This window comes from Panthera onca, chromosome D2, assembly GCF_046562875.1.
Source record: "Panthera onca isolate mPanOnc1 chromosome D2, mPanOnc1 haplotype 2, whole genome shotgun sequence".
NCBI lineage: Eukaryota > Metazoa > Chordata > Mammalia > Carnivora > Felidae > Panthera > Panthera onca.
Genome location: NC_138349.1, coordinates 33,687,600 through 33,707,616, shown reverse-complemented (window position 1 = coordinate 33,707,616; position 20,017 = coordinate 33,687,600). Strand labels below are relative to the sequence as shown.

The 20,017-nt window shown below is 41.5% G+C and overlaps 1 protein-coding gene across 4 annotated transcripts in view; it reads left to right on the top strand.

Moving 5' to 3' along the window:
* PLCE1 (phospholipase C epsilon 1) overlaps nt 1–20,017 on the top strand; it is a 322,822-nt gene that overhangs the window by 121,924 nt on the left and 180,881 nt on the right. For all 4 annotated transcript variants that reach the window (XM_078434608.2, XM_060641978.3, XM_060641977.3 and 1 more), the window contains exon 3: nt 14,315–14,603. In XM_078434608.2, the coding sequence (XP_078290734.1) occupies nt 14,315–14,603 (289 nt within the window). The remainder of the gene's footprint in view (nt 1–14,314; nt 14,604–20,017) is intronic.

The following is a 20,017-nucleotide window of genomic DNA, read 5'->3' as shown; positions in this document are numbered from 1 at the left end:
GATTGGTCACAGCTGTAGTTAGTATATACACGGTTGTTGACATTGCCTTTAATTATATGTAGTCATGGGGTGCCTGGGTGGCTCAGAGGGTTAAGTGTCCAGCTCTTGATCATGATCTCATGGTCATGAGATCAAGCCCTGCATCAGGCTTAAGGTTCTCTCTCTCCCTCTCCCTCTGCCCCTCCCCCCTCAAAAATTATATGTAGTCATATCTGCATAGTGTCCTTTTTAAGCCCTTACAAAATAATGACTGCATCCAGTTGTTTAGGGTTCCCACAAAGTGAAAGACAAAGGTATTTTAGATTGTTGCAAGAAACCCATGGAATCTGGAGACAGGGAAAGCTCTTAAGTCTACTTTTTACACAATGGAGCTTCATACCATTATTCTGTGTATAATCTTTTTACCAAAACACTGTCGCCTGTTTCTGTCAACAAAAGACCTCTTTGTTTTGATAGCCAAGAAAAACCTTAAGCTCAGTAGAGACAACAGAACAGGGTTTTTAAATGACAAACTGTAAGAGCCAAAATGCCTTATTTTTGGAATGTAAATTAGAAGCTTTTAATTTTTTTATTTATTTAAATTCAAGTTAGGTAACATACAGTGTAGTACTGGTTTCAGGAGTAGAAACCAGTGATTCATGACTCACATATAACACCCAGTGCTCATCCCAACAAGTGTCCTCCTCAGTGCCCATCACCCATTTAGCCCATCACCCACCTCCCCTTCAGCAACCCTCAATTTGTTCTCTGTATTTAAGAGTTTCTTATGGTTTGCCTCCCTCTCTGTTTTTATCTTACTTTGAAGCTTTTAATTTTTTTAATATGATTGTCGTCCTCAGTTTTGATGAACTTTAGGTGTTTTGTTTTGTTAAATAATATCCATGCAGTTCTTTGGAATACACCTAACGGTGACTATATCTTTTGTATCTGACTACAGGATAGGCACAGATGAGATGGAAGGTAATTGCTTTCCCACACCTCTGAGCCCTCTGAACATGTTGTCTTTGATCTTCAGTCTCTCCATATGATCCTGTCCCTGAACATAGGTGCTCATGCACACACATAGCTGAGAGTGTCTCTAACAGGACAGAAATAACCTATCTGGGGATAGAGAGTCCCTGACTCTTCTTCATGAACTTGCATACAGTTCTTTTTTTTTCAATTTTATTTTTTTAATATAATTTATTGTCAAATTGGCTTACATACAACACCCAGTGCTCATCCCAACAAGTGCCCTCCTCAATGCCCATCACCCATTTTCCCCTCTTCCCCACACCCCATCAACCCTCAGTTTGTTCTCTGTATTTAAGAGTCTCTTATGGTTTGCCTCCCTTCCTCTCTGTTTGTAACTATATATTTTTTCCCTTTCCCTTCCCCCCTGGTCTTTTGTTAAGTTTCTCAAGATCCACATATGAGTGAAAACATAATGATATCTGTCTTTCTCTGACTGATTTCACTTAGCATAATACCCTTTAGTACTATCTACATTGCTGCAAATGGCATGATTTCATTTTTTCTCGTTGCCAAGTAGTATTCCATTGTATATATAAACTACATCTTTTTATCCATTCATCAGTTGATGGACATTTAGGCTCTTTCCATAATTTGGCTATTGTTGAAAGCGCTGCTATAAACATTGGGGTACATGTGCCCCTATGCATCAGCACTCCTGTATCCCTTGGGTAAATTCCTAGTAGTGCTATTTCTGGGTCATAGAGTAGTTCTATTTTTAATTTTTTGAGGAGCCTCCACACTGTTTTCCAGAGTGGCTGCACCAGTTTGCATTCCCACCAACAGTGCAAGAGGGTTCCCATTTCTCCACATCCTCACCAGTATCTGTAGTTTTCTGATTTGTTCATTTTAGCCACTTTGACCAGTGTGAGGTGGTATCTAAGTGTGGCTTTGATTTGTATTTCTCTGATGATGAATGATGTTGTGCATTGTTTCATGTGTCAGTTGGCCATCTGGATGTCTTCTTTGGAAAAGTGTCCATTCATGCCTTCTGCCCATTTCTTCCTAAAATTTGTATAGAGTTACAAAAGATCCCAAATAGCCGAAGTAATATTGAAGAAGAAAACCAAAGCAGGAGGCATCACAATACCAGACTTTAGCCTCTACTACAAAGCTATAATCATCAAGGCAGTATGATGATGGCACAAAAACAGACACATAGACCAATGGAATAGAATAGAGAACCCAGAATTGGACCCACACATATATGGCCAACTAATCTTTGACAAAGCAGGAAAGAGTATCCAAGGGAAAAAAGACAGTCTCTTTAGCAAATGGTGCTGGGAGAACTGGACAGCAACATGCAGAAGAATGAAACTAGACCACTTTCTTACACCATACACACACAAAAAAAACTCAAAATAGATAAAAGACCTAAATGTGAGACAGGAAACTTGCATACAGTTCTAATGCCATCACCTGTTTAATGTTTTGTAGACCCCACTATTTTGGTTACTTCTTGAAACCTACATTTCCACTGCTATCTTCCAAAAGTAGAGAGAAAGACAATGTTTCCTTCAGTCTTTCCCATGTCTTTCTGGCTCTATACGTCTAACTAGACAGGAAAGGTTCTCAATCACTTCCCATTCTGTGGGATGCCTCTGTCATTGTTACACTGTAGGTGTGAATGAAGTCAATGGTCTCCCTCCTGTTCCAGGCTGGTAAGTAATATTGGGTACTTTGTCCATTCCCATTGCTTTTTTGTTAATAACAAGGAAACTATCAAGTTATAAGAACCCTTAAAAAGTGATCATTTCTATCCCCTTAGTGCCTCAAGAGCTGAGACTGGGTCTTGTTTGATGTTACATCTTCAGTATTTAGCATGATACCTCTAGATGGGCAACGGGTTTCCCCAGGCAAAGGAGATATAACCCTCCAGCTGTAAACATTTTTAAAAATTCTGTTGAAGGTACTTCTGTGGCTGTTCACTTAGAAAATATTTGTGAAAGGAAATAGTTCTAGGCTAATTGTATTCATTTGTAAGAACTCAGAAAGATCCTGCCTACCTCTCCAGACTCATTACTCACTCTCTTAGCTCCAACCACACACAGGGAACCACTTTGCACATTCTGTTCCCTCCATTTAGAGTGTTTTCTTCTCTCTTTCTTTATTCTGCCCTCACCTTTGCCTGGCTAACTCTTACTGTCTTTAGGTTATGTTCAGTTGTTATAACCTAGGAGAACCCTTCCGTGACCTACTAAGACACTCTTCTGTGTTCCCAAAGCACTTTGTGCTCACACCGTTGCAGAATTGCATGCTGTAATAGAACTGTCCATTTTATGGCCTACCTCCCCCTGTTCCTTCCTTCCAAACAAGGAAACCGTTTGATACTGTTATGACACTCTGGACACTCAAAATCTATGTAGCTGGAGACATTTGTAGGCATAGATATCTTCTTCAGAGATTAAAGTACAGCCAGAGACTTTGTCCCCATCTGCACTGGATGCCAGTCCATGCCACTCAAAGGATTCCCCTGGGTGATCACCCTTGCCTGGGACCTGGTTGTTATTTAGACCCTCCAAGAGGCTGCCCTTCTCTACATGTGGGTCCCAGAATTTCCTCACAAAACTGGGTTGTACTCCTTTTCTATCCCCTTCCTCAAATCCTCCATCCTCTCCAGGCCCCTGATACCTTTTCCCTTCTACACCCAGCAGTTCCTCTCCCAGGCTCCATGCCCTCCTGACCTGTCTGAGCTCAGTGATGACTCTGGCTCCTGGAAACCTGGTGGTCTCTATTCGCTCATCATTGCCTATTGTGGTGGACCAGAAAATACTCAGACACCTCCACATCCAGGAGGCCAAGCACAGAAGAGGCTCCAGCACCCTGGAAACACCAATGAATAAATAAGAGGGGTGATGGTGGGGGTGATGGCTTTTCAGGGTGGGGAAGTTGCCTCAGATACTTCAGGACAGCAAGAATAGCCTTGGAGCTCTAGAGATGCAGGCATTGATACTGTTATGACACTCTGGATGCTCAAAATCTATGTAGCTGGAGACAACTCACAGCTATCTTATCTCCTTTAACCCTGGCTTATAACAACTCTGTGATACTCCCCATTAAAAAACACAGGCTACTTCCCCATGGCTTCTAGATAGTGGCACTAAGAGTCCAACATGATCAGTGTGATGCAAAGACCAGGCTATTTCCTCTCGACCCCAAGGCTTCTGTTCTGCTGTCCCACCTCTGATGGTCAGAGCAGTATGTTCTGGGAGGTCAGTCTCAGGCAGTCTTCAGGCAAAGGGTAGAGGAAGGATGTGTAGTGTTGGTTGGTCTGGAAGCAATGACACCAGGCAGAGAGGGGCTGAAGAGGCCGGGACGGGTGAGCAGGGATTCATTTGCACAGGAAGCAAACATCCTGGCTCTATGGGTTGGCTTTGGTCCCCTCCACCTGTTGTGGACACACAGCAACCGGAGCCATAGGACTTCGGGAACTCTTTGTGCCCCACAGTTTCACACGTGTACAGCTTAGCAAGAACACTGCCGTGAGTCTCTGAGCCAGGGCATCGCCGTCTACAGGATTTGTGAAAGTTTGTTTTTATTCTTGCAGGGGCTTTGTCCCCATGTGATTCATTAACTGACCCGTTGCTCCTTAGAGCTGCAGGGAGCCTGGTAGTTCAGGCCATTAAATCCCTCTGTCGACCTAATTCATGGTCTGACATCACAAGCCTCACTACATAATCCATTTGTCCTGATTTGATTTTTTTCTTTTCAAGAGGCATCCTTGGCAGCCAGGTTTTCTCATTATGATGTGATTCATCAGTATGGTAATTCCCATTAGAATTATTATCTCAGACATGATTCATCCTTGGAAATATTAAGGCAGAAGCATCATTTCAGAAAGGCCTGCTCCAGTCACAGCCACAGGGACTTTCTGCGACAGATGCCCCATCATTCAGCTTGCATTTGTCAAATTTACTCTGTGCCAGACGCTAAGCTGGGGGATTTGGGGAATATAGAGATGACAGGACTTCACCTCTGCCCTCAGGAGCTCCCACCCTAAAAGAAATGTGGCATGGATGTGACAAATAATACGAAAAGTGCAGTCAGAGATGAAAAGTAACATGTTCTCCCTCAAGTCTTAGATAGTGATTCTCAACCTTTATCAGGAATCAAGATCAGCTGGAGGGCTTGTTACAACAGATTTCAGGGCCCCAGCCCCAAAGTTTTTTATTCAGTAGGCCTGAGGTAGGACCCAAGAATTTGCATTTCTAACAAGTTCCCAGGTGATGATGCTGGTCTAGGGACTATATTTTGGGAACTGGGCTCTAAGCCTTCAGCTCTCTCTCTGTTGTCCCCCTCTCTCCCCTGCCTACAGGGTGCTAAGCAGTGTGCTTTTTGCTGGAGACAGCATGTTAAATAAGGCATGGTCCTGCCCCTCTGGGAACTCACAGCCTGGAAGGAGAGTAAGACACTGACTTCCATACTTCGCAGAAAGTGCTTCTATAGAGTTTTGCAGAGGGGCAGTTGGAGCACAGGAAAGAGGATGCTCATTTCTTGCTGGAGCCTGGGGAAGGCTGCACAGAGGAGGCAAAATCTGAATACAGGGTAAAATGTGGATTGGACGCAGTTATTTGGAAGGGCATTTCCAGCTGTTAAATTCCTAGATTATCAAATGCCCTGGGATACCCTCTCACACTCTTTCTTAGATGTTTCCTGCAGTAATAAAGATTCAGCTTAACTTCCCATAAAAGCCAGTGGTGGAGCTCTGGTTAATTGGCACAGCCTTAGCAAAGCCTTTATTTTTGGCTCTCTGGAGCTGTGTTTGGTCAGCGTCTCGTGCATAGTCTGAATATTCTCAGTAGAATGGAATTCTCCACACAGGCACTTGAATGGAATGTGGAATTGAGAGCAGGGAAGCGGCTGCCTGCTACCAAAATCCTACTCTCCATATCTGCCGCTCAGGTCGACGGGCTGCTTCGGCTCCCATTCCCTAAAACAGCTTCATTGTTTTTGTTGACTCTTCAGGAAGTTTGGCAGGTGTTATATCATTCCTTTCATTTAGACACATATACCCATCAAACTTCCAGCATTTTCAACCTTCTAGAACACGGCTTCTACATTTCGAAAGTTAGGAAAAGGGCCCATGAGACCAGTAAAAGGGGTTTCCAAACCACAGCTCTTATGCTTGATTCCATGAAGGAGGCTCCTGCATTGTTATCCAGCCTATGAACTCACAGTTAACACATAGTTCAAATAAATGTGATTATTTGTTTTTCTAGCTCAGGCTACTTTAAGAATTACATTATGGGGAGATAAGGGTTCTATTAGAAGAAGATGCATAGTCACTAGTGACAAATGATAACTGAAGAACACTGATAAGAGAGAGAGAAACAGAAGACCTTAACTATATGCTGTATTAGAGAAAAATGATGATCAAAATTATCTTCAACATTAAGGTTAGTTAATATCCTCCATTTCCCATTTAAGAAGGCTAGAAGGTGTGGGTAATTGAACAGTAACACTAGAGGGACCTTGGAGATAATGTTGGCTGACCCCTTTATGTTAGAGAACATTCATTGAATTAAACTGAATTGGGGGGTCAATATTTGAATCCATATTTTGTTTTTTCTAGGGCCTTGATCATTTCCAAATCATCATTTTCAAGAAGAATCAGGATGGAAAATAGATCTGATTAAGTATTCTCAATCAGCAAATGATAATAGAATAATGTTAAACTACTGACGAATTTCTCAGAACAGGTCACTTTTGGTTAGTAGCAATTAGGAGCATTTGTTCTGAATACTTTGTAAACATTTGATGCCATTTCATGTGATTTCCATGTCTGGTGTTTAGCAAATACAAATGACAATCCAATGTCACCTGTTGTGGAGATGAATCCAGTAGATTCATGACCAAAAAAACTGAAGGATTCTAGCAAGTTCTTGAAGAAGATAGAGACTAGAGACAACTATTAATTTAATCAAGAACTTACTGACAAGCTATAATGCCAAACACTTCTAGACACTGGAGATACAGCAATGAAAAAAGAAGTAAAGTCCTCAAGAAGCTGACATTCTGAAAGGGGGAGACAGACAATAAACAGAGAAAGAAGGATTGTTACTACAGTTATCCCTCTTAAAAGTGATTTCTTTTACACTTGTACTATAGGATCCCCTAACTAGTTAGCAACACTCGCTTAGAAATGGAGAGTCCTAGTGCTAAGTCCTAGCAATGTGCACACTGGTTCTTTCTTTTTTTATTTTATTTATTTATTTTTTGCCTATTTTTTAAATATGAAATTTATTGCCAAATTGGTTTCCAAATAACACCCAGTGCTCATCCCAACAGGTGCCCTCCTCAGTGCCCATCGCCCACTTTCCCCTCCCTCCCACCCCCCCATCACCCCTCAGTTTGTTCTCAGTTTGTAAGAGTCTCTTATGGTTTGGCTCCCTCCCTCTCTAACTTTTTTTTGCTTCCCCTCCCCCATGGTCTTCTGTTAAGTTTCTCAGGATCCACATAAGAGTGAAAACATATGATATCTGGTTCTTTATTTTTAAGTGGTGGTAATATCTCTCTTCCTAGAGCTTTTCTGAAGTTTCAATGAAATCATGGCCCAATGCTCAAAACCTACTTCATTTTAATCACTCAATATATGTTGCAATGATACAAGTATTACTGAGTCCATGGACACCTAAATAACAAACCTTTTTATTGGAAGACTTGAGAAGAAATGCCGTCAGATCTAGGAGCATCATAATTTTCCATAACTCTGACCCCAGAAAGATAGAATTTGAAACAGATCAAGTTATGCAATTGACTCCCCTTGACCAGTACCCACTTTGGCCCCAGTAGAAGTAAAATTAAGATAAAGCTCTTTGTGGCTGTGTAGAGGAATGAGCTCTCCTCCTGGGTAAGTGCTGTGGATGTGGTGTATCTGGCTACTTCATGCCTTTCAGTTCACCAAAGTCTTTGGTTTTGTCTCCATCTTAATTGCCCCAGCTTCTTCAGTCTTGGATGTTTCTTTTGTTTTGGTTCTGACCTCCATGTCCCAGTGCTGGTTTCTACAAGACATCCCTCTGTCTTGAGTCACAAAGAACACAAATGATTTCTTAAGTGTTGTCTAAGCATTGTTTACTTTTCTGCAAGTAACTTCATAGTATCAAAGTCATCCTGCTCAAAGGTGGCAGCTGGCATAATGGCACTAGTGTACTTCCATGAAAAAGATCCATTCCCAGTCCACAGTGGTTGTTAAACATAGGAGCCATGAGGGCTGCTGTTTGCAATGTTGTCTATATAGGTATTTATATAAATCTTAAATCTCTAAGAATTTATCAATGGCCCAGTGTCAAAACCTTGACTCCTATCCTTTCCTCATTCCCAATACTATAGCAAGTCCTGTGGCATCTATATCCAAAATATATCTTGAGTATATAATAATTTGTAATTTTTAATTAACTTATTTGATCCACATATTTATTGTCTGACTTCCACACTAAAACGAAGCTCTTCTTGCTCACTGTTGGATACCTAGTAATTGGGCTTGACACAACATAAGTGCTTAATAAATATAAATCAATTGTTGAGTGAATGAATGGACACATATCTGTTTGGCAAGCCTAGATACCATGTTGTGACATGTTGATTATATCTCAAAAAAAGATGCTAGCCCATACAGGGTGGTGGACTGTCTAGTTTTCAGCACCTTTATTATCACATTAATCAAGTGAAATAAAGTTTATGTGTTTTTTTACCCTGCAGTTTAAAACTCTAAATCTCCATACAAAGGAAACAGTTGGTCACTTATTAGTCATAATTTGCCTGTTTTGCACAGTAGTTTAGGGAGACCGTGAAAGGAATTATCATGAATGAAAACAATAACAGCAATATAAACATCCCTTAAACCTCTTGCAAATGACAGTAGTTTTTTGAATCCCACCGTTTTTGGACTTTGGTATGACCAAGTTTAGTGCAGTAGATAAAGCTGGACCACAGAGCTGGACAAACCAGATCTTAGTCTTGGCTCAGCCTCTTAGGAACTGGGTAAAGTTGGCTGTGTTTCTCCACCTCTCTAGGCCTACTGTCTCCACCTGCAAAATAAATCAACCTCACAGGGTTATTATGTGGATTCAAATCTCATGCAAGTAAATACTTACCATTGTACCCCACACACCATCATTGTGTCAGTTAACTTTTGTAACAAAGCATCCCAAAAACGTAGTGAGTTTTCACAACAATTAATTTGGTGCGTGTTTCTGTGAACTGGCTGGGTGTTCTCCTAGTCTTGATCAACTGGTCTCTGGTGGGCCCCGTCATGTATCTGTAATGGCATTTGGACTGGCAGGTGGATAATCTAGGATCTAGGATGACCTCACCATGTGTCTGGTTATTGGCAGGCTATCCACCAAGGTAACAAGAGTGAAGTTTCTCATCTTCCAGCAAGCTAGTTCTGGCTACTCCACATGGTGGCTATTGCAGAATTCCCAAAAGCAACAAGAGGAGTGCCTGGGTGGTTCAGTCAGTTAAGCGTCCGACTTCGGCTCAGGTCACGATCTCACGACTCGTGAGTTTGAGCCTCACGTTGGGCTCTGTGCTGACAGCTCAGAGCCTGGAGCCTGTTTCTGATTCTGTGTCTCCCTCTCTCTCTCTGCCCCTCCCCAACCTCAAAAATAAATAATAAACATTAAAAAAAATTTTTTAAGTGGATGATCTGATAAGAGGTAATAGCCTGATTAATGTGGTGCCTGAACATTGCCGTATCCACCACCACTTCATCCACATTTCAGCATTTTTCCAACAAGCACCTTATTAAAGCTTATCCAGTATTGGTATGACTGGTATGTGTTAGTCCAGATCTTGGTAGAACCTGTTGATTCTTTTTTGTTTTTAGTGAATGGAGTGTTAGCAATGGTGGTGGTAGCTCAGAGCTTTATTCTAGAAGTCTTCATCTTTATGTCTTCAAACACATTTGAGGACTTAGAAACAAGTGCTGATGACAATGCTGAATAATTACTTAGTACATACCTAATATTTATGTATGTTGAAGGTAAACTGCAACACCCCTTGAGTGCAGAGACCATGACTTTCTGTGTCCTTGGCAACTAGCACAGGAAGGAGCACACAGAGCACATGCTGGGGGAGCTCAGTATATGTTTATTATATATATCTATAGCCACGTTTATATCCCATTAAGGCAGGGATCACATACTCATATACTAATGGTGACCAGCTATTGGCAAGATGGGATCACTAGAGAGTGATAGGGACTGGAGCCAACTGGAGAACTTGTGCCCCAGGTAACAAGGGAGGGTCTATCCATTTGACACCACACAGGAATGTTCAGTGTTACCAGATTGTTCCAGTTTTTAGGAGATGCTGTAACATCAACTTTCTTGATTTTATTTTATTTTTTTTTTCAACGTTTTTTTTTTTATTTATTTTTGGGACAGAGAGAGACAGAGCATGAACGGGGGAGGGGCAGAGAGAGAGAGAGGGAGACACAGAATCGGAAACAGGCTCCAGGCTCCGAGCCATCAGCCCAGAGCCTGACGCGGGGCTCGAACTCACAGACCGCGAGATTGTGACCTGGCTGAAGTCGGACGCTTAACCGACTGCGCCACCCAGGCGCCCCTTGATTTTATTTTTTTTTAAGTTTACATGTTTATTTTGAGACAGAGACAGCATGAATGGGGGAGGGGCAGAGAGAAAGGGAAAGAGAGAGAATCCCAAGCATGCTCTGCACTGTCAGTGCAGAGTCTGACACAGGGCTTGAACTCATGAAACCTGAGCCAAAACCAAAAGCCAGATGCTTAGCCAACTAACCCACCCAGGTGTCCCTAAGTTTATTTTTTTTAAGGACTTATTTACTTAAGTAATCTCTGCACCCAACGTGGGGCTCGAACTCATGACCCTGAGATCAAGAGTTACATGCTCTACTTAGACTGAACGAGCCAGGCGCCCCGCTTCTCTGATTTTGAAACACTGTGTGTCAGATCAAACAGGTCCTTTGTCTGATCAGGTAAATCTGACCTATGGCTAGCCAACGTGTTACTCCCTACATTAGGCACTGATTGGTACCTCTCTGTTGCATCACAATTACTCTGAAGACCCAAGGAGGAAGGGGAGCCACAGAATAAGGCAGAGATGGAGCAGTGAGATGGTAAGAGAGGCAGGACTTCAGGAAAGATGGATGATTGTCTATTTCAGAGGTCAAGGAAATGAAAATGAGAACACTTGATTCGAGTAAATTATTTGGTACAACAGTCGTTCCCTGGCTATATTCTTGGAAGGAAGGGAGGGGAGGAGAGGAGAGGAGAGGAGAGAGGAGAGAGGAGAGGAGAGGAGAGGAGGAAAAAAAAAAAGGAAACCGAGGAAAAACAAAGCAAAGCAAAGCAGAGAAATCCATGGTCAAATAACATACATGAGAAACACTCCAAATATTCAGTTAAACAAAATAAAATAGATTTCTTTACTCTGACCCTTTTCACTGTCTTTAATATTCTAATATGCAATGTAAATCTTCAAAAGGAGAAACATGTACTGAGTTTTTCAATGATCAAGGAGTCCTTATATCATACAGTCGCTCTAGATCTAATGATCTGAGGAAAACATTTAGGGAAACCTGGATGAAGGACTGAATGGGACACTGGGAATCTGAAGGAGTGGTGTGGAAACTGGGATGCGCAAGGTAATGAGTGAAGACATAACGTGCCAGTGGAGCAGCTTGGCACATAAAGAAAGTAGGTAAACCCATTAGTAACCAAGAACTGTCAGCATATTAATCTTTATAAAATAAAACCTTCTTAGCATCATTCCTCTGATAAAAACAAATAAGCAAAAAATAAAAAGTGAAGGGTTCCCAACCTCTGATGGATTAAACCTCCTTGCTTAATAAATTCAAGGCTCTCCTTTATCAGGCCAACTGACCTTTCTCATTTCCCAGTTATGCCCCACACTCACTCTCTTCTCTAAATACCCTGCTTTGCTCACCGTCTTTAAGGCATTTACTATTTCCAGTCTCTTCACCCTTGCTCACCGTGTGAGTTGACTCCCCCAGCTCCTCTGATTAGAACCGTGCCTGTTTTCCAAGGCACAGCTCAAATCTGCTTTCCCTCGGAAGGCTTCTTTAGCCATCAAAGCTCACAGTGGGTTCTTTTCTCTCAACTTCTAGAGCATTTAAATTTCTGAAGGACTTATTTGACACATATCATGTTGGATATTGCCTGTATGATTTGGAGCTGAGAGAGGAAAAGCATGTCCGGAGCTCTGCATCTCTCAGCCCCAGTTTGCCCTCATAATACACTCAAATAAGGTTAGGATGATATTATCCAGCAGCACATAAGAACAAGGGTATAACCCCATAAAAGTGAATTTCATAGACCATGTTCTGTTGTTATACAACCACCTGCTGTTCCTTGAGGATGGAAGAGTCCATTCTCTTCTTGCCCAATAGTAATGGGTGCCGTTTGTAGACACTAGGGTGAGCACTTTACATGTAGTCTGGTGAATCCCAGAACATCCTAAAGAGGGGTGTTAGTATCCCCACTTTACACAAGAGGAAGCTTTCTCTAAACATTCAAGTCAGCTTGCTCATGCTTATGAGCCTCTCTCTAGCTGGTCAGGGCAGAGCCAGGTGCACAACCCCACATATCTGACCCCAAAGCCTGAGTTCTATCTGTCCCAGCACACCATCCCCATGGCTACACTGGCCGCCAGAAATTTAATGACAGAGAATTAAAGCTAAAGAATTCATACTCTTCCTTCAAGTGCCAAATACATACCAGTAGGCTGCAGAAGGTAGATTAGAAATCTAGTTAGAGTCAGTGCAATTTGAACATCTGGGGGTGTTCTAGGTACATTCTAGGGTCTCTTAAGGACCTAGCACACCTCAGTGATTGTCCTTTCAAGTGCCAGTGGTCCTGGTTAAGGTGGGATTTGGAGTGTGCAGCATCACAGGGGCACATTCACAGCCTGGAGGACATTCAAGGGACTTCCTTTCCCTGGGTACTTACTGATGTCACGAGAGGGCTTGACCTCCATTTTCATCCTACTGTGAGCTCTTTGCTTATCTGTCTGCCTTACTAGACTGTGAACTCTCTGAGAGGAAAAGCTATCTTATTTACCCAGACCTGACACATAACTGGTATATAAACACAAAATAACTATTTGTTGAATGAATGATCAGACAAGATGCCCAAGGTAGCATGATGGAGGCAGCACATTGTAGTCAACTTTTATTCCACCATCAGAAAACTAGATTAACTCACCCATGTGGTATTTCTTCCCTATTATTTATACACTCCTCAGGAGTCTCAGGCTTCCCAGAGACCTTGACAAAACCTAAAACCTCCCTGTAATAATAATATCAAACCTCACAATTTTCAGGCCTCATCTTTTAAATTGGATTGTGCAATTTTTCAGCAAAGGAGGTATGTGTTACTTCTTGTACATGCCCCACATCTTTCAGCACGCTGCCTCCACAGAGCAGGATCTATATAAATGTTGAACAACTATATTGGAATTATGGTTGGAAGCTTGTCCTAATTGTGCAATCTCCTTGCGGTGCCCTGCTGGCTCAGTTGGTGGAGCATGTGACTCTTGATCCTGGGGTTGTGAGTTCGAGACCCACGTTGGGTATAGAAATTACTTAAAAATAAATCTTAAAAAAATTGTTCAGTCTCCTTGAGATAAATTTTTGGTGAATTCAGGTAATAAAGGAGAGAGGAAATCAGGATAGTGACAGAGACAGAGCAACAAGAATGGGCAGGAACTGTCAATGCTTTGGAGGTGGGAGGTGAGAAAGGATGAAGAGGGAAAAGGATTCAAAGACTTTGGACCAAGATGATGGATTGAAGGATTGTGCCTGAGAGAGAAATCTAGAACTTCTCCTTCTCCGTGACCATCTCATCCTCACTTCAGTTTGAGCATAGAGAAAAGATTCCTCATGAATGTCAGGTTGAAGTGCTCCTTGGAGGCAGACAAACCTGGGACAGTCATGCACACAGGAGAGTCCAAAAGGACTAAAAGCAAAGGTTTGACTTTGTCGCCCTGCAGAAGAGCTTTGCTCTGCTAAGGAGGAGGAGGAGAAATTTGAGCTGAATATATTTTTGGTTGGAACAACTTGTAAGTGCTCTGTTTGATAGCATGGTTGTTTGAATGGCCGATTTCATAACTGCACATAGCTTTTCCAAATAAATGGTGTCTGTAGAATGTTCAGGTTAATGCATGAGTCCAGTGCTCAAGAGTGTTTGTGCTTAGAGCAACTGAGCCTTCTTTCTTAATAAGTCATCTTGGCATTTTGTCAACAAACTAATTTGCTTTTCTAAGAAACTAGATTAATACTTCCTGTACTCTGTGCTATTCACAGATCTACAATGCAGTGAGAAGGAGAGAAGAAATAGAAAATACAATTGGATCTCTTCTTCATTTCTTCACAAAGCTTCCAGCCTCTGAAACAGCCCATGAAAGGATTAGGGTTGGTCCGTGCTTAAAGCAATGTGTCCGAGATACCATATGTGAGTACCGTGCCACCCTCCAGAGGACGTCCATATCTCAGTACATCGTGGGTTCTCTGCTAGAAGCAACCACATCTTTAGGAGCAAGAAGTGGCCTACTCAGTACCTTTGGAGGATCCACCGGACGAATGATGCTAAAAGGTAAGGTCTGAAATTTCACTTTTCATCTTTGAGTGCAGAAAGGAATCTAGGTTAACATGTGTGCATCTCCTGATGAATACTTGAGGTCACTTAGTGGCAATTTTAAATAAATAAAAGTTGCTGCTTTAATAAACTATGAAAAGGTAGTCCTTTATCAAAATCCTTTCAGGTGTCAACATTCCAAACAGTAAGCATTGAGATTTTGACATTTCATTTCTGATAGAAATAAATGGTTACAAGGCTATCTTTGATATTTAAAAAAAAAATTTTTTTTAACATTTACTCATTTTTGAGAGTGAGAGGGACAGAGCATGAGCAGGGGAGGGGCAGAGAGAGAGGGAGACACAGAATCCGAAGCAGGCTCCAGGCTCTGAGCTGTCAGCACAGGGCCCGACGCAGGGCTTGAACTCACAGACTGCGAGATCATGACCTGAGCCGAAGTCGGCCACTTAACCGACGGAGCCACCCAGGCGCCCCTGATTTTTTTTTTTTTTTTTAATTACTCAGACACAGGGTTTCTCCTAGTGGCAGTCTATGACAGCTGTCAATTACTGTGAAAAGACCAAACAAGTGTGGTCATGTGGTCACAGTGAAAACCAACATGGGAGTGAAACAGAGTGAAATACAGTTCTTCCTCCTACACAGAATCAATAGGTTCATGTTGACCAGAAAAGCTAAAGGCCATCTTCCAATGACTCCCATCTTAACAAACAGGATATTCGGGCATCCTGCTAAAAAATGAAAGCCAGTGGAAAATGGGGCCCCTCAGCACCAGAACTTCCCAGCTACTTCCCACGAGTAGGCAGACAGGCAGGTCAGAAATGGCAGTGCACCAAAGCACCTTGGAGATTTGTACACTGCACAGCTGTCACAACCCACTTGGCAGCCTTCCCTGGCAGGAAGCTGCCAGCCAGACGGAGACCATGCAGAGCAACGTTCCACTGCCTGGGGGCTGCCAAGGGCTCCATCTGACGTCCGGCCATTTCTCTCAAGGAGAGCAGCTAGTGTCCCTCTGCAGTAATCCGCAGACCTGTGGCTAGCAGGTCAGTGATCTTCCTCCTGGATCTTCAACCACTGTCCTGGCACACACACCCTGGGGAGTACACACCTGACAGGAGTACACACCTCCCTGTGTACCATGTGGGTACCATGTTGGTTTGTTTCCTGGAGTCATTTTTTAACTTTTGCAGCTTGGTTATACATAATGAATGAAGGAAAACACAAGGTGTGTGCTTAGAAAAGCAAAGCATAAGGAAACCAAAGGGTTTCATATGTTTTTCGTTTATTCAATCTGTGTTTTGAGCCTCTGCCAGGTGCTAAGTGCTGGGTAGGAAACAAAACATAGTTTTCTATCATCATGGAGCTAGAATAGTCTCTAGGTGGTAAACAGTTTCCCCTATGCACAATACTCAGGATTTCTCTACTCTGTTGTGGCTCCTAGTAACTGCCAAGCTTCCACTCTCCATCCATGCTCTTCCTGAGAAGTTGGGCTGAGATTGGCATGTGGAATTGTTGTTGCTTCAAGGCTTGTGATTCTATGTAAGGACCTCATCCTATGAGTTAATCAACCTGTGTTTGTCAGATACCTGATCTGTGCCCAGCAGAGTGTGTAGGTATATGGGAGATTCTAATGAAGTGCAGGTCAATTTACTTGCCTTCACGTTCTTTATGATCCTAGTGAAGAGGCAAGATTTGTGTGCACCAAGTATTCAAAGAATAATATGATACTGCAGGGAGTTGAGTACTAAATAATATAGAAGTGGCTCTAATCGTTCAAAGAGCTTAGAGAAGGAATTAATGTCCTTTGTGACAAATGGCTTTGCCCCAAACAAACAAAAGTCAACAAAAGCCACTTTCTTTCTTCTCCATTAATTGCAGAGGGACAAATCTCCAGGCTCCCTGACCAAGGCAGCTGCCTCCAGTCTTACACAGACCTTTGGGAAGGAAAAAGGAGGCTGCTAGTTAGTGTGTCTGGGGCCCTGATAGTAACTTTATCTCAGTTGCTATTTGTACTTCCCTTTTCAAATCAGAACCTCATGGATCCACATTCCCAACTCAGAGATTCATTGGGTCATCAACTCATGTGTCATTTTTAAATTAGCAGTTTATACAAGAGTTGGGAGTTTCTTTAACTTTCTGTTTTGTAGCTCTTTAATGCTTTTTGATATCCCTCTGTAAGTGGCTTCTGCTGAACTATACAGTTAACTGGCTGGCTTCTGCCCTGGGCTTACTTCTGTAGTTCTGACTTCTTCTCTTGGAAACCTTTTCAACTTCAGGGCCCTCTCCTGTAGACTCTTCCGAGTCTATACATGCCATAGTGAAACATAGGTTTCTTTAACATGCCGTGGAAGAAAATGCACCCAAAAAACCATATAGGCATTCAAAATCATAGAATGTTTATAGAATCTGTAGGTTCAGCATATTGACTAACTGGGTCTTAAAGTCTGATGGCCATATATTCCAGCGGCGGGGCGGGGGGGGGGGGGGGGGGCTGGAGCACATCCTGGCTGTGACTTGGTTGTCTGCTTCTTTTATTGTTCACTGTATGTTCTGTGGCACTGAACTGGCCAACAGCTTTCAGTTCTGTATTGCTAATGAAGATCTCTGGGAAATATATAACACAGACTCAGTTCCCATCTTATAAATGACTTGTATTCCAAAAGTTCATTTCTCAGGAGCTATGTGGAACTTAGAATACTTTCCTAGAGAAACAGTATTAAACATTGTGGTTTTGGTTGACTCTAGTCCTCAAAAACCTCTTTAACCCATAACACAATTGAAATCTATACACTTCCCATGGAATAAAGAGAAAAACACAATTATTGGAATACTGTGAATCAGCCTCCAAGGAAAAAGCAATACAAATGAGTTAAAAGACACTTCTTATTTAGGGAAAATAAGTTTAGTTAAGATGAGTAGAGTTAAAATGAAAGTATTATGAAGATTTTGAAAAGAACTTTGGGCCATTGTAGAGATTTCAGATGTTGGCATCTAATTCTCTTGCTGTGGATAATTACATTTCAAAATTCATACCTATATAAAACAATCAGAAAGTTATTATCCCAGTACTTTCCCCTTCTCCTACCCCTGTTTTTCAAATGGAGGCTTATAAATGGAGTGGAGAAGGGAAGAGAGGCAGGGAAGTATTTAAACTTTTTTCCCAGAGGAAAAAGATAAGGAAGAAAATGACTTATTCCATGAAAAAGTCATGTTTGAAATAGGTTAAATAGAGTTTGGAAAGATAGAGAAAAAGGAGGAAGGGAAAAGACAAATACTGTTTGATTCTATTTATATAAGACACTTAGAACAGTCAGCATCATAGAGACCAAGGGCTGATGGGGAACAAGGAATGGGGAGTCATTGTTAATGAGTATAGAGTTCCTATTTTATAAAATGAAGGGTTCTGCACAACAGTGTGAATGTGTTTAATACCACTGAACAATACACTTAAAAATGGTTCGAATGCTACATTTTATGTTATATGTATTTAAGCCTCCCCCTATCCCCCCCCCCAAAAAAAAAAGAATAAAAAAATTTTTAAAGAAGATGATGTTAGGAAGGTCTTTGGTCCCAGGGCTATTAAGATGTTAGGCCGAGGTTGTGAAAGCTTTCACATGAACCTCCAGGAGGCACAAGTCAACTCATCTTCTGGAAGTGGTTATGATTACAAGATGAGGGTTGGAGGAGCCTGCAGTAGATAAGAATAGGAAGAGAAAATGTCTAACCAGTTTTCATTAGTTACAAGGCATTCACAAGTCAGGAACTGGTGATTCAAGGGTTGATTGGCCAAAGTTGTGCAGTTTTGCACCTTTACCACAGCCTACAGGATTCTGTGAACTCTTCAGCACTTCATTGAGCTTACACACCTCTGATGGTACAGGTCGCTCTAGAAAGGCAGCCAACAATCAGTACACAAACATTCTGCCGTCAGGACCACCAAGGATGGTCTGTCTACTAACTTGCAAGTTTGCCAAAAAACATGAAACATTTTCTGATATAAAGCATTGATTGGGAAGGGTGTGCCCTTGATTACAAAGGTGTGCTGTGTCACCATGGAAAAGGGAGGGTTTACACCATCTATTTCTAGCCTGAGTCCCTTTCTCCCCCTCCCATTAACCTTGCTAGAATCTCAAGATCAACTCCCAATAGCAGTGGCAGTCAAAAGAATTATTGATGTCAACAATCAGGAAGTTTTCTAAACACATTACCTGCTTTTGTTTCCTTTTTTTCTCCAGTGGACTATCTACTGAAAATTACAAAAGCAAGATAAAGTAAAAAAGGAGAGAAAAGAGTGACATCTCTGATATTAATGTAAAGCACTGATAGTAAAATTAGAAAAAAAACATAAGGCAGCTAAGTGTTCTCAAATGTCCATATTGGACCAACCAATATTATAAATTTGGTACATTAAACTCAATATTTCCTTCTCAAATTATTGCTAAGTAAGTTTCTAAATTAAAGGATTAAGTATTTACATATAACCAGAACAAAGTTCAGTTATTCATATATAAATTATGTAGTAGAAAAGAAAACTCCACTGTTCATTTTTACCAGTTTGAGTGTATGTATGTAGATGTAAAGAATAACTAGGGGCACCTGGGTGGCTTAGTTAAGCGTCCAAGTTCGGTTCAGGTCATGATCTCACAGTTCATGAGTTTGAGCCCCGTGTTGGGCTCTGTGTTGAGAGAGAGTGACTTACATATTTAATATTCTTATTGGAAGTAGGCAACATTTTGTTTCTGATAGAAATGTCTAATAAAATTTTGACTTATTTTCTTTCACCACAATAAGGATATTCTATTTATGTATTTTTCTAAAATTAGTACCTTCAAGGATAAAAACAAGAAGTCATAATAGGAATACACACACACATTTGAACTATGTGACTGTCCCTCATAAATAATTTAGTTTATAAAGGCTGTCTTAGTTGACTTCCTCATAATCAAAATAATTACCCTGTACATGCCTACCAAGCAGGGGAAGGCATATACATACTTCTAATTCCAAGATTTAAGTTTATATAAAGAAATCCTCTGACTTGTTAGTTTTGTGGCCTTGAAATTATTTTCTTGGTGGTTAAAAGTATGCTTTAATGTAATTTAGAGTATGTTTCTGTACAAGTTAATCAATGAGAAAGTACTCGTTCATTGCCCACTGTGGCCGAGTACTGTGTCATCTCTGGGAAGAATGCAAGAGATCACCTCTGAAGTCTTCAACTTGAACAATAATATTTCTCACTCCAGAGAAAATGTAATATTATGTTTTAGGTCTGTTGAGGTAGCTCGTACTACCCACCAAGAGATTCATAAAGTGCTGGGCTACTCAGTTGATGGTAGGGTCTATAGCTCACGGGGCCAGTAAGTTTGGTGGGCACAGAACAAACCCCTATGCCTTGGGTCCACAGTAGTCAGGTG